Source organism: Neophocaena asiaeorientalis, unplaced genomic scaffold (genome assembly GCF_003031525.2).
Source record: "Neophocaena asiaeorientalis asiaeorientalis breed wild unplaced genomic scaffold, Neophocaena_asiaeorientalis_V1.1 scaffold21, whole genome shotgun sequence".
In the NCBI taxonomy this organism is placed as follows: domain Eukaryota; kingdom Metazoa; phylum Chordata; class Mammalia; order Artiodactyla; family Phocoenidae; genus Neophocaena; species Neophocaena asiaeorientalis.
The window spans coordinates 1,760,036-1,773,722 of NW_020174053.1; the positions used below are offsets into that span (position 1 = coordinate 1,760,036).

General features: G+C 38.9%; 1 protein-coding gene across 3 annotated transcripts in view; it reads left to right on the forward strand.

Moving 5' to 3' along the window:
• The window catches only part of SIK2 (salt inducible kinase 2), a 122,721-nt gene that overhangs the window by 81,592 nt on the left and 27,442 nt on the right, over nt 1-13,687 (forward strand). For all 3 annotated transcript variants that reach the window (XM_024754212.1, XM_024754213.1, XM_024754214.1), the window contains exons 5-6: nt 12,003-12,127; nt 12,563-12,686. In XM_024754212.1, coding sequence (XP_024609980.1) covers nt 12,003-12,127; nt 12,563-12,686 — 249 coding nt within the window. The remainder of the gene's footprint in view (nt 1-12,002; nt 12,128-12,562; nt 12,687-13,687) is intronic.

Here is a 13,687-nt window from a genome sequence, read left to right on the forward strand (position 1 = left end):
TCTATCTGAGAAGTCAGGAAGCTGCACAAAGAAGGAACTCTTTGAATTTAGGCTTGAGAGATGAGTTAGAAGCTTGCCAGGGAGATAAACAGAAGTAGGACGGGTGAACTGTGTAAATAACCACAGGTACAAGAGAGAGAAAGAGATTGAAATTGTAATGGTGGGGAACCATTGCTCAATATTAGTTAAATGTAAAATCTGTAGTTATGGGGGATTGATACAGGAAGAGCAGGTAGGCGAAGATCAGAATATGAAAGGTCTTGAAGGCCATGAAAAAGATTTTAGAGTTTATTCTGTAGGTAATAGGGAGCATAGCCTATTGGAAATTTTAAGGCGGGGATGGAGATGAAGTGGGACTGGGACAAGGTGATTAGATTTGCATGTTAGAAAGATGTCTCTGGCCACAGAGTGAAGATAGGTGGGAGATGGGGGTGAGACTGAAGACAGGAAGACTAATCAAGAACCTAATGTAGTAGTCCAATTAAGAAAATGTGGGTGTGTGCTAGAGTACAGCAGTAGAGGTTGTAGGTGTGGGAAGGAGAGAGAGAGATTTATTCTGGTTAGGGTTTGGAAGAAAATAAGGGGCACAAAGCAAAAGCTTAGCAAAGTTGTAAGTGGTGGTGTTTTGTCTTAGGGTATTAAAGAGGGACAGAGGCATCCACATGAGAGAAGCTGACCAAGAAGTGGCTGACTAGCTAGGTTGGATACTCACTGGACTCACTAAGTTTAGGGAGAAAACAACTGCCTTAGTTTGCTGCACTGTGGTATAAAATATAAGTGAAAAGCCTCTGATTTGTACATTTAACTGGTTTATTTCTATGCCATTTATCATTCATTTTCAACTTGGGCATTTTAGAGAAGGCAAATAATTTTTACTTACTTTAACTTTTACTTACTTTAATTTTAATAATTAATTTTAAACACCAATGTCACATTTGTTTCAGGGAAGTAATGGATTTTTCATTCTGTAGTCTGTGATTTTTTTTTTTTCCCTAATGGAATTGCCTGAATAAGAGTGTTTTTTAAGTTAATTTGCTACATTCCCATTATATATGAAGACTTATACTGATTTATCTTTTTTGTTTTAAAAATACAGTATTAGTGTTTCTGTAATTTATAATATATGTTCATTTCTCCCAGTTTTCCTTCTTCTTTTGGCCCTTCCATTGGTCTCATTCATTTCACTCCTTTCTGCAAACTTTCTGTAGTGCACTTCACTGTAATTTTTTGTTTACTTCTCCTTGAAAGCATCAGCTGCCCTAAAATTGTCCTTCTCAGAGAGGACTCTTGTTTTTTTGAAGTTCTTTACTCTGTAGAAAGAAGGGGAAACCCCTGCTTCACCTTTACATTCCTTTATTGCCAGAACAAAGCTTTCACAAAAACAATACCTTAAAGGAGTTCTGGGAGTCATTTCAGGCAGAGAAAGAAAGGTTAGAGGTGGGAGTCATATGCTATAGGAATTACAGTGTCAAAATAGAACATCAGAAAACCTTGCAAACAAAATATGCAGAATATTCCATTAAGGTTATAACCAAGTTTTGCCTGGCTGTAATAATGTCTTCTATAATTCTAGCCTATAGTATAGGTAGATAAACCCAGTATTTCTGTCATTATGTGAAATCTAATTATTTGTTTGTTTTTGCTATTTTTATTTTTGAATATCTGAAATTCAAGGCCTTCTAATTTTTATCTAGAAGACAGGTAAAATCTCAGAGACCTAAAGTTGTTCTCTCTGGTTAAGCTAGTATCACAACTAACATTTATTGAGCCTTCATTATTTGCAGGTACTCTGTTTTCAGATGAAAAAACTGAAACACACAGAGATTAAATAACTTCCTAAGGCAATTCAGATAATAAGTAGCAGACCTGGAATCCAAGCCAGGTGGGATCTTCCCGGACCAAGGCTTGAACCCATGTCCCCTGCATTGGCAGGCGGATTCTTAACCACTGCACCACCAGGGAAGTCCCTTTCATTGGTTTTGATAATTGCAGTACTGTTTCCTCCACGCTATTTTGGCTATGACTATTTAGGCATTAACTTGAGAGTAAATAGATGAAGGACATTTAGTTTTACTCTTCAACTTTCCTAATCTGAAATGTTTATAATGAATACTTAGATAAGAATTAATATATATGAATTACTCGGAGGAGGTTTTCAGAAAATATCACAATTCAAACAAGGCTTCTCATAAAGAATGTAGAGTTTGATATCAGACAGTACTGGTACAAATTCTGGCTGTGCCATTAGTAGCTGTGTGACCTTGGGCTGATTAATTAACCTCACTGAGCCTAGGTTTCCAAATCTGTTAAACAGAGATTAATCCATTTCTCAGGAACATTGTAGGGATTAGTGATAATGTTAGACACAGAGAGGTCATAGGTAAGATTATGGGCTCTAGAGCCAGGCTACCTGGATTTGAACCCTGGCACTGCACTTAGTAGCTGCATGACCTTGGACACATTACCTAACCTCTCTGTCCTCAGTTTCCTTATCAGTTAAGAGGGAATGACAGAAGTTCATATCTCGTAGTGGTTATTAGTTAATATTTGCAAAGTTCTTAGAACAGTGCCTGGTACATAGTTAGTGCTAGCTAAGATTTTGTTAAATAAATTGGGGGCTTTTTGTTTTGTTTTTTAATATATTTATTTATTTACTTATCTATTTTGGCTGTGCTGGGTCTTAGTTTCGGCAATGCAGACTTCTCAGTTGCAGCATGTGGACTTCTCAGTTGCGGGATGCAGACTCTTAGTTGCGACATGAGGGCTCCTTAGTTGTGGCATGTGAACTCTTAGTTGTGGCATACATGCGGGATCTAGTTCCCCGACCAGGGATCGAACCCAGGCCCCCTGCATTGGGAACACGGAGTCTTACCCACTGGACCACCAGGGAAGTCCCAAATAAATTGTTAATTAAGGTTCCTGGCACCATGTAAACACTCATAAAAGGTAGCTATTATTTGTATTCAGAGTATAATTGATTCCATGTGAAAACAAATCCTGAAAAGTTTGATAGCCATATAACCCCCCCCCACCGTGTCTTTTTTTTAAATTACCAAGGTTTAAAGCCTTATTAATACAAATCTCAGAGGTACAAGGAAAGTTTATCATTTATATTCTAAATTGTCTCTGCTTGATGTAAATTAATTTTTTTTTTCCTTGGAGGGACCTTCAGTGTAATTAGTAATGTGATATAAGCCTGATTAATCTGACCTGTGCATCACAAGTCACTTGTCTTTAGCCCAAGAGGAATGCTTCCTTTCTGAATTGACCTATGATCTCTGAGTAGCCCATCATCTCTCATGACTGCTTCTAACAACCTTCCTGCTTATTAGAAGACCTTGAGACAGGGTTTCTGTACATATAATTCTAGTTTTGTGCCCTGGAACCGAAAAAGGGTGGGAGAGGCTGAAGCAGGTTTTGTTAGTAAAATATTTATTAAAAGTCTCCCATTTGTTATCCTCCTGCCACTAGTATTATGTAAAATGTGCAAAGAGCTTTTGCATCAGCAAACACAACGAGACCTTGTCTTTATCCTTCAAGCCTACTTAGCACTAGCCGCACATTAAGCCTGGAATATGGAAGACAGCTCAAACGGTTTTGTTTCCTTTTGTTTTGTGTTTCCCCTCTTCACCTCCCTGCGCCTCCCCCACTCCATTTTGGGCTGAGGAAGAGCGTTTACTTGCTTCTTAGCTCACTGAACTCTCTCATTGAACAAATAGATGTCTCACAGTGGTCAGCAGAATCACATTTCATCTCAACTGTGATGATTGTTCTTGTGTCCTCTTGTCAGGTAGGGAGGGAGTGACTGGTGTTTGGAAGTAAACTGTGCAGCTGGCCTCTTGCTGGTGGGCAACAAGGTATGCAGTGACGTCAGCGTTGGCTGATCGGTATTCAGTTTGTGCAGTGGGTCAGCTCCGTCTCCACACTCTACTACCTTTCATTTGTCCGCTTTCATTTCCTCATAATTGTCTTCTTCGTTCCTATTATAATAACTACAAAAGATGTGTAACTCTTCAGCAAGACTGGATATCTGAATTCTACTGGTAATTTTAGAAACAAGGATAAATTTAACCCTAAAACCATCTGCTTCTCTGTAGGAGGATTTTTAAAATTATAAATTAGACATTATAACACACTGCTGGAGATTAAAAATTGCCTTGGTTGTGTTGATTCCTAGAAATCATTTACTTTCTCTTAGCTTGAAGACTGGTTTTCAAAGTTTTGGTTGCTTTTTTCCTTTTTAAAATAATGACTTAAATTGTTTACCTAACGACTTCTATTTAGTCTTTGTTATTTAAATATTAAATCTTGAAAGTATTTAGTAATTATAATTATCTTGCAACAATAAACAGTGACAAACTGTTTAACACCTGTATCTTTTTCACAACCTCCATTTCATTCTTTATTTCCTGGCTACTGGAAGAGTGGTCTGGGGACCAGCATGAGCATCACTTGCGATGTCTGTTAGAAGTGCAGACTCTCAAGCCCACCCCTCGGCCTACTGAATCAGAACCTGCATTTTAGCAGGTTCCCCAGATGATTTGTATGCATGCTAATGTTTGATCTATTTCACTCCGACAGTATTCACTAATGTGCTTTGTTCCCATCAGACAGTTATCAGCTTATTTACTCTGTGTAAGGAAGGCCCTGTTATTCCTAAAACGTTAGCCCTTTGCTAATGACGATTGGGCACTGATAATTTATGTGATTTAGTGACGACAGTAATAATAATTGATTTTTGTTATCAGGAAGATTCAGGTCAGTCACTTTCAAAATATAAAGCAGAAAACAATAATAGTAGTTCTAATACTGTTTTCAAATATATCCATGGTCTGTTACTAGTTAGATGTGAGGTAATTAGAAGACTCAGCTTTTAAGGCCAAGTTGATTTCCATGAGTCAGTCAACACTAATTAATGTGGTTAGAGACTACCCCAAACACTCTCTTCTATCAACATTTTAGGCCACACAGAAACCAGGTGAGAAAATATGGATATATCAGGAAATCTCAAAACTAACGTTAAAGTAAAAACTTGGAGTACATGCCTTAGCGTTGTAGGGATAGGAACATAAATCATCTTCCCATGAAAAGGACAAGATGTGTCTATTTTAACACATTCTTAAAATCAATATAGATTTCTAAAATGAATGTAGGTGTATATTTGACATTTACTTTGCAAACATCTTAATTATTCCCATTCATTTATTAAGGATGCTTTTAACATAGCATTCACTATTGTAGAGATGAGAAAGCCCTCACTTGTCGACTTCTGCTAGCAGAGGGATAAATTAGAAAATCTCTCATCTCTATATAATGTAAAGGATTTTTCCTGGGTTTATAACAGCCTTATCTCCAATTTTAAGTTGGATTAAACTTCTCTGACTATGAGGCCTTACAACAAAAAAAATAAAAACAACTTCTCTGACTAGTGACGTTCTTAGAACATCTGTGGTATAGTAAAAAAAAAAAAAAAAAAGAACACCTGGCTTGGAGTTCAAAGGCCCTGTATTTGAATACTGGCTAAGCTACTTGCAGCTGTAGATATTTGGGCAATTCAGTTAGCTACTTTCAGCTTCAGTTTCCCCCTTTGTAAGGTAAGGACATTCATACCTCACAGGGCTGTCATCATGATTAAATGAGATAATATATACAAAAATACCAAGTGTGTAATGCCTAGTCCAAAGTAGGCAAGACATAAATGGTTTTGGGATTTGATTATAATTCATACACCATGTGAAGGACTAGTTGTCATTTTGTTTCAAAAACTTCTTATGATTTCATATCTTAAAATTGTGAAGCTAAGAGGTTCTTTGAGAAAGATTTGTCTTTTCCCTACTGTGCTCAAGAAATGTTGAAAATCTTGATTGATCTGACAAATTCAAGGTATGTTATGAGTGAGAGTTCAAGCAATTACTCCCACCAATTACTCCCATACAAATGACAAATTACCGCAGAGGAAAAAAACTTCTTTATACCTTCAAAATTTTGTCAGAGTTGTTTAGTCAATCATGTATGAATAAAAATAGTATCAAAATAATGCTAGTCTGAACCCTGAATTGGAGTGAGAAGTATCAGTATGAATTCATGGGTTATTGTTTTTTCTTAATACATATACATATAGACAGGCACAAAAACAAATATAGGAGTGTGTGTGTGTGTGTGTGTGTGTGTGTGTGTGTGTGTGTGTGTACACTGATAAGCATTCATATGTATATTTCCTCTGTTTGATGACAGGGCCTAGACTCAGTGACAGCCCAGTTGCAGTGAGTACATCTAGGTCTTAGTCTTGGTTTCTAAATACCATTCCTCTGTAAAAGGAATCAGGGCGGGCTTCCCTGGTGGTGCAGTGGTTGGGAGTCCACCTGCCGATGCAGGGGACGCGGGTTCGTGCCCCGGTCCAGGAGGATCCCACGTGCCGCGGAGCGGCTGGGCCCGTGAGCCATGGCCGCTGAACCTGCGCGTCCGGAGCCTGTGCTCCGCAACGGGAGAGGCCACAGCAGTGAGAGGCCTGTGTACCACAAAAAAAAAAAAAAAAAAGGAATCAGGGCTCCTTGGAAAAGCAGTTGATTCATGGGATGGGGCAGGAAAGTACAAGATGAGCCTGGAACATCTGGTACCAAGAGATAAGGAAATACTTAAAATGAAATTTTATAAGGATGGGGGCGTGTTGAAAGGATACAGGAACCAACCTGAATTAGCTCCTAGTGGCCAAAGCTGGAACTATTTAAGCATCAAAATAAATAACAATAGTATTGAATTATAACCCAAAGAATAAAATAAATACTTATGATGAATATAATATGACAGTATTGTAAAAAATAAACAAATAGTTTAATGAGTAAATAAATAAGAGGGGAAGAAGGGACAACTCTTGAAGAGTTGTAATTAATAACTGTAGAAGGAATGAGGGAAATGAAAGCTCACCGTTAGAACACCACAGTAATCGTTGCTGCAATCAAGATCTGCCAACGAATGCTAAATTAATGGGTGAAAGTTTAAGGAGAAACAGGGTATATATAGACTCAATATATCTTTAAAATATTTATTAATCTCAAGGGGAAAAATAGTAACTTTATAATGGGGTAACCCAGAAGACACCACCTTAATCCATAGATCAAGGTTAACTCCACCAATAATTAAGCCATAATACCTGCACCCCATCATATGATGCCCTGAGAAGAGCACTTCACCTCTGTGATGTTCTTCCCAAAAAGCAATCATTTTAATCTAATCATGAGAAAACATCCAGCAAACCGAAACTGAGAGACAGTCTACAAAATACCTGACCAGCACTGGTCATGGTCAAGAAAGACAAGGAGAGACTGAGGAGCTATTAGAAATTAGAGAAGACTAAGGAGTCATGACAACTAAGTGCATTATGGAACCCTGCAGTGAGAGAGGACGTTAGAGAGAACACTGGCGAAATCTTAATGAAGTCCATGGTTTAATTAATAGTACTGAATCAGTGTTACTTTTTTTTTAAATTAATTATTATTATTATTATTTTTTGACTATGTTGGGTCTTCGTTGCTGCGCACAGGCTTTCTCTAGTTGCGGTGAGCGGGGGCTACTCTTCGTTGCGGTGCACGGGCTTCTCATTGCGGTGGCTTATCTTGTTGCAGAGCAAGGGCTGTAGGTGCGTGCAGGCTTCAGTAGTTGTGGTGCGCAGGCTCAGTGGCTTGGCTTATGGGCTCTAGAGCACGGGCTCAGTAGTTGTGGCGCACAGGCTTAGTTGCTCCGAGGCATGTGGGATCTTCCCGGACCAGGGCTTGAACCCGTGTCCCCCGCATTGTCAGGCGGATTCTTAACCACTGCGCCACCAAGGAAGCCCAGTGTTACTTTCTTAGTTTTGATAATTTTACTAATAGAGTTATGTAAAATGTTAACATTAGGGAAGGAAGTTGGATAAAGGGCATAGGGAATTCTTCTCACTTTATTGTTGCAACTCTTCTGTAAAACTATTTGGAAATTAAAAGTTAAAAATATCAAAGTGAATCCAACATAGCATGGCATACATTCTATGACAGAGAAACAGGAAGCAAAAAAGTGTCTGAGGAACATAGCAGCCATCATTTGAGATATTAACTTGTAGATCAGAACATTTGAGAAGACATTGAACTAGACATTAAACTTTCCTTTCCAGCAAAGCCAGGCTGGGTCTGGGTCTAGCATAGAGAGGAATGCCCATGTGACTGTTTTCATAATGCTTTTCAAAAGTCAGGTGATAATGTGGGGTCTTTGATTATTCTCTGTTGTTATGAGACTATCTTCTGTGTTTGCACAGTGGTTGACACATGTATGCACTCAAATGTTTAATGAAGGAAGCAATGAATTTGGTTGGTGTGGTGAAACATTAAGTAACCATTCCACATGAATAAATAGTGATAAGAAAGAAATCCTGGGACTTCCCTGGTAGTCCAGTGGCTAAGACTCCACACTCCCAATGCAGGGAGCCCGGGTTTGATCCCTGGTCAGGGAACTAGATCCCACATGCTGCAACTAAGAGTTTGCATGCCACAACTAAAGATCCCACATGTGGCAACAAAGTCCTGGAGCAGCCAAATAAATAATAAATTTTTAAAGAAACATTAAAGAAAAAAATCCTGCATAGCTCTGCCGTTTTCGTATTTCATCCCTCTTGCTCGCCCCTCATTTCACTATATGCTTTTAGGCAGAAAGCTGCAGACTGTGAATGAAGCAAATTGTCCAGATTCCTGTGAAGAAATAAAAAGGCTTTTATTTTTAAGTGTTTTCCCATTGCCACTTCTTAAACCTGACAATTATTAACCTGCTCAAAAATAGCTACATATCACTGTACCAGAGAAAGACATAAAGGTGGTTAACAGTGAGAGCTCTGTAGCCAGACTTGGTAAGTCTGCAATTTAGTGTAACCTCTAGCAAGGTACTTAACTTTCTACCCTCACTCTTTCCTAAAATAAGGCTACCTCATGGGGTTACTAAGAAGAAATTATCTTAGGAGAGCTTAGGTCAGCTTCTGACACTTTTAAAAGACACGATGACAACATATTCATTCAGCAAACCTTTGTTAAACAGCTGCTGTGTGCTGACAGCATACTAAGTCCTAGGGGAACAGACATATATCATTTCCCCCTTCTCTACTCTCAAGGAGTTTAGTCTGATAGAGAAGACGGATAAGTAAAACAAGAAGAAGAATTGCTATTCTTACTTCTGTTGAGTAGCGTACTCAGTGGCTACTGTTTATTGAGCACCTGCTTTGTTCCAATAGCATGCCTAAAGCATTATTATGTTATCTGCTTATGATGTAAGTGTACTTATCTACATATACTCACTTATTGTGAGTATATGTTACTCATAATAACTTTGTGAAGTGTAGACATTGTCCCCATTTTGCAAAGAAATTAAGTAATTTGCCCGAGATCACACCGCTAAGAGGAAAACCCAAGATTTGCCTGACTCCAAAGCTTTCCTTAACCCATACATCAGATGATTACAAGTAAAATATTTAAGTGCTTTGACAGGGTTATAGAAGACATCTACATAAATGCTATTATAATAATTTTAATGAACCTGATTTTCTTTCAGTGCTTCTCTTAATGTTCCTACAGACTCAAGTTCCTGTTTTCTTCAGTAACCTACAGAAAATAGAAGTAACATCTGTTTAGTACCCTTTTTCTTCTAAGGTAACAGGACGCTTTCTTTGTCCCAGATGTGTACAGCCAAGGTTGAGACTAGGCTACTACAGGCACCATGGTGCTTTCCTAGTTTTTGCTCTCTTCCTGCCTATGAAGTGTCCAGTGAGAGAGCCTAGGGGAGTAAAGAGTCCAGGCCACCTTCCTGACAGACCTCTGTCCCAGTCACTCTTTGAGTTCGTTCTACAAGAGTCAGGGAAGGTTCAGAATGAAGGAGTTCTGGAATGGCTCTGTGAGACGTTAAAACGTTCCAGTGCTATTTAGAGAGTATTCTCAACTTACATGTGCTAAAACTCATCCTGTGATTACGGTTTAAAGTACAGCAATTATTGGACCTACTTCATGATCTCCAAACACACTTCCCAGAGCTTCTTGGGCTTTTCTGTGAGTGAAAGTAACATTTTCCTCTTTAAATGTTATTTGAACATCTAGTCCTTGGATCGTTTGAGAGTATAGTTTTTCTAGAAAATTAGAAACACCTATCAATATGGACACATGGGTTGTGATGTGATGTGAGTGGTTAGTCCTACAGGTGGAATTGAGAAGATAAGACCTCTCTGACAGTCATTTTGGAAAGCCGAGCGTAGGACTGAACTGCAGTTACGTTGTGGAGTACGCCTCGTACTCCTGGATGCCAAGGACAGGCCACAGCTGTGTTCCACCAGGTTTAGATGCACCATCTCTTTCCCCACATACACCATCTTTTCTCTCATGAACCCCTAAGCTTCTCCACACTGTCTTTACCCTTCCTGTGTATTTTCTCAGGACCCTTTTCTCTGAAAGGCAGTAATTGGTAATGATGGCTTTGGTAGCTGACACTTCACATCTACTGTGCTCCAGGCATTTTACATTCTTAGTCTCATTTAATCCTCACAGCATCCTATCTGGGTAGGTGGATTATCCCCTCACTTATAGATACAGAAAATAAGGTTCAGGAAAATTAAATAATTTACGTAGGGGCCTTGAGGCTAGAAAGTGGCAAAACTGGAAATCAGCTGTAGGTCTCCCTTACTTCATAGGTCGTACTCTGCCATGAGGCTGTGGTGTTGGGGATCATGACTGTTTCTGTTACTACTGCTTATGTCAGGGAGCTAGCAGAATGCCTCCCCTAAGGTACAGAAGCACACCATAGTCTCAGGGTGTGAGTGGAGTGTGAGTTTCTGTTAACTCATTGGATCCCCATAACAACCCGCTGACTACAATGTTTCAGTGTTACAACTGGGGAGACTGAGGCTCACAAAGACTGAACGCATGTCACGCAGCCAGTCAGTCTGGCGCCGGAGACTTGTTCCAGTCCCCTTGGGGCACCACTGAAAGCTCACTCTCCATGCACTGTGTACACCAGCCAGAGTAGAGCCAGTTCCCATCACTGAGGTGTATCCTTCAGCCAGGAGTCTGTTGCAGCATGAGACATTTTGGCTCTAACTTACAAAACAACAGAAATTTGTTCCTTCACTAAGACCATGTGACTATGTGAAGGCTTAGCAAAAGAGCACAAGCTTGCATTTATACCAAATCTCACTGCATTTGTCTTCCGCTGTAACTTTCATGCATATTGAAGGCATCTGAGTACAGTGTTTCCAGAGGGCATGCTGTTTATCAAAGCTGCAGATTCAGTGTGACTAATATCATAAGGAGCAGGCCATTAACTATTTTGAAGTATAATGCCACCGGTTCCATAAATGAGTAAACAAGTGATATTGGTGATAGGTGGCCTGTGGCTGGGCCACATGGCCATTGCATGTTAATGAGCTATTCAGATAAGTATCTGCCTAATTCAGGATGTGCGGGCCAACACTTAGAGAGCTGTTACTTAGGAAACACTGTCCTCAGTTGCCTTAAAATGTTATATTTATCTTGCTAGCCTGGGGCTGTGAGAGCAGCCGGTCCCTTGGTTGTGTTTAGGTAAATATCTTAGAGTTTTACTCATTTGTTTCTTTTTTTATAAACCATATAAGCTCAAGAGCTCTTAATCATGGAGTAATTGAAATTCTAAGATTATCAAATTCAAGTTGATTGTCCATATCAGTGGACTTTTCTTTCAGCCTTAAAAATACAAGAGATAAAGTCTTTTTCCAGCCTTTCGCTCATTCTCTTTGAGAAGAAAACTTAATTCATTAACACATTCATTCAACAAATATTTACTGAATACTTAATATTTGCTATTCATTGTGCTGAGTGCTAAGGAAACATCATAAGATACATGCCATCGCATACTCACAGAGTGAATAGTGGTGATATTGTTAATGTAGCATATTATAAAATTATTATGAGAAATTCAGTATAGTTTGAGAGCACAGATGAAAGTAACATTTATTTCCATCCCAATAGATTTCGGTTTTGGAAATTTCTTTAAAAGTGGTGAACTGCTGGCAACATGGTGTGGCAGCCCCCCTTATGCAGCCCCAGAAGTCTTTGAAGGGCAGCAGTATGAAGGACCACAGCTGGATATTTGGGTATTTCTTTGCTTTGCTGTGTTAAATGCATCTATAATGATAATACTTGGTACTCTGGCCCATCTCGGAATCTCTCGGTGCCTAACACATAGTCAATAGTTCATACTTTCCCTGTCCACTGGACTAAAATTAGTCAGAGCATCTTGAATTAGATTCTAGGAAAGAATTTCTAGGGAAAGATGTTATCATACTAATATCAGCAATGATTTAAAGTTTAATCAAAATGATTTAATTTAATTCTTTTGGTATTTATTATAGGATGCTTTATTGCACTGGTCAGCATTTCAGATTTTTTTTTTTTAATTCTGAGAAAATAGTAAATTCAAACAGGAATTTTTCAGTCCATATGATTTTAAGAGCCCTGAGGATATTTAGGAAAACAAAGAGTGTTTGAAGTTCTCAGTAGAAAAGAGACTGCATTGTTTTCTTCCCTAGAGCATGGGAGTTGTTCTTTACGTCCTTGTCTGTGGAGCTCTACCTTTTGATGGACCGACTCTTCCAATTTTGAGGCAGAGAGTGTTAGAAGGAAGATTCCGGATTCCGTATTTCATGTCAGAAGGTAACAACCTGTTTATCTTAAAATTATGTTTTACAGAATTTGTTCTGAAAATGAGTGCCTAAACAAAGGCTTCTCTTTTTCTAAGTTTGGGTGCCAAATAAAGTGACCGAGTCACTTTAAAAGCCGTAGAAATAAGCAACCCCTTCCATGTAGGTGAGAGAAATTCTAACCTTCCTACTCATAACTGGAAACAGAAAATTTCCCAGATTAAGAACAGCAAGTCTTCCCATTTACCCTTGTCTATAAATGTCCCAGGTTTATTTATATTTTTATATATATTTATTGGAGTATAAATGCTTTACAATGTTGTGTTAGTTTCTGCTGTACGACAAAGTGCCTCAGTTATACATATACATATGTTCCCATATCTCTTTCCTCTTGCGTCTCCCTCCCTCCCACCCTCCCTATCCCACCCCTCTAGGTCATCACAAAGCACCCAGTTGATCTCCCTGTGCTATGCAGCTGCTTCCCACTAACTAGCTATTTTACATTTGGTAGTATATATATGTCAGTGCTACTCTCTCACTTCGTCCCAGCTTCCCCTTCCCCCCGGTGTCCTCAATTCCATTCTCTAGTAGGTCTGCATCTTCATTCCTGCCCTGCCACTAGGTTCATCAGTACCGTTTTTTTAGATTCCATATATGTGTATTAGCATACAGTATTTGTTTTTCTCTTTCTGACTTACTTCACTCTGTATGACAGACTCTAGGTCCATCCACCTCATTACAAATGACTCAATTTCATTCCCTTTTATGGCTGAGTAATATTCCATTGTATATATGTACCACATCTTCTTTATCCATTCATCTGTCAATGGACATTTAGGTTGCTTCCATGTCCTGGCTATTGTACATAGTGCTGCAGTGAACATTGTGGTATATGTATCTTTTTGAATTACGGTTTTCTCAGCACATATGCCTAGTAGTGGAATTGCTGGGTCATATGGTAGTTCTATTTTTAGTTTTTTAAGGAGCCTCCATACTGTTCTGCATAGTGACTGT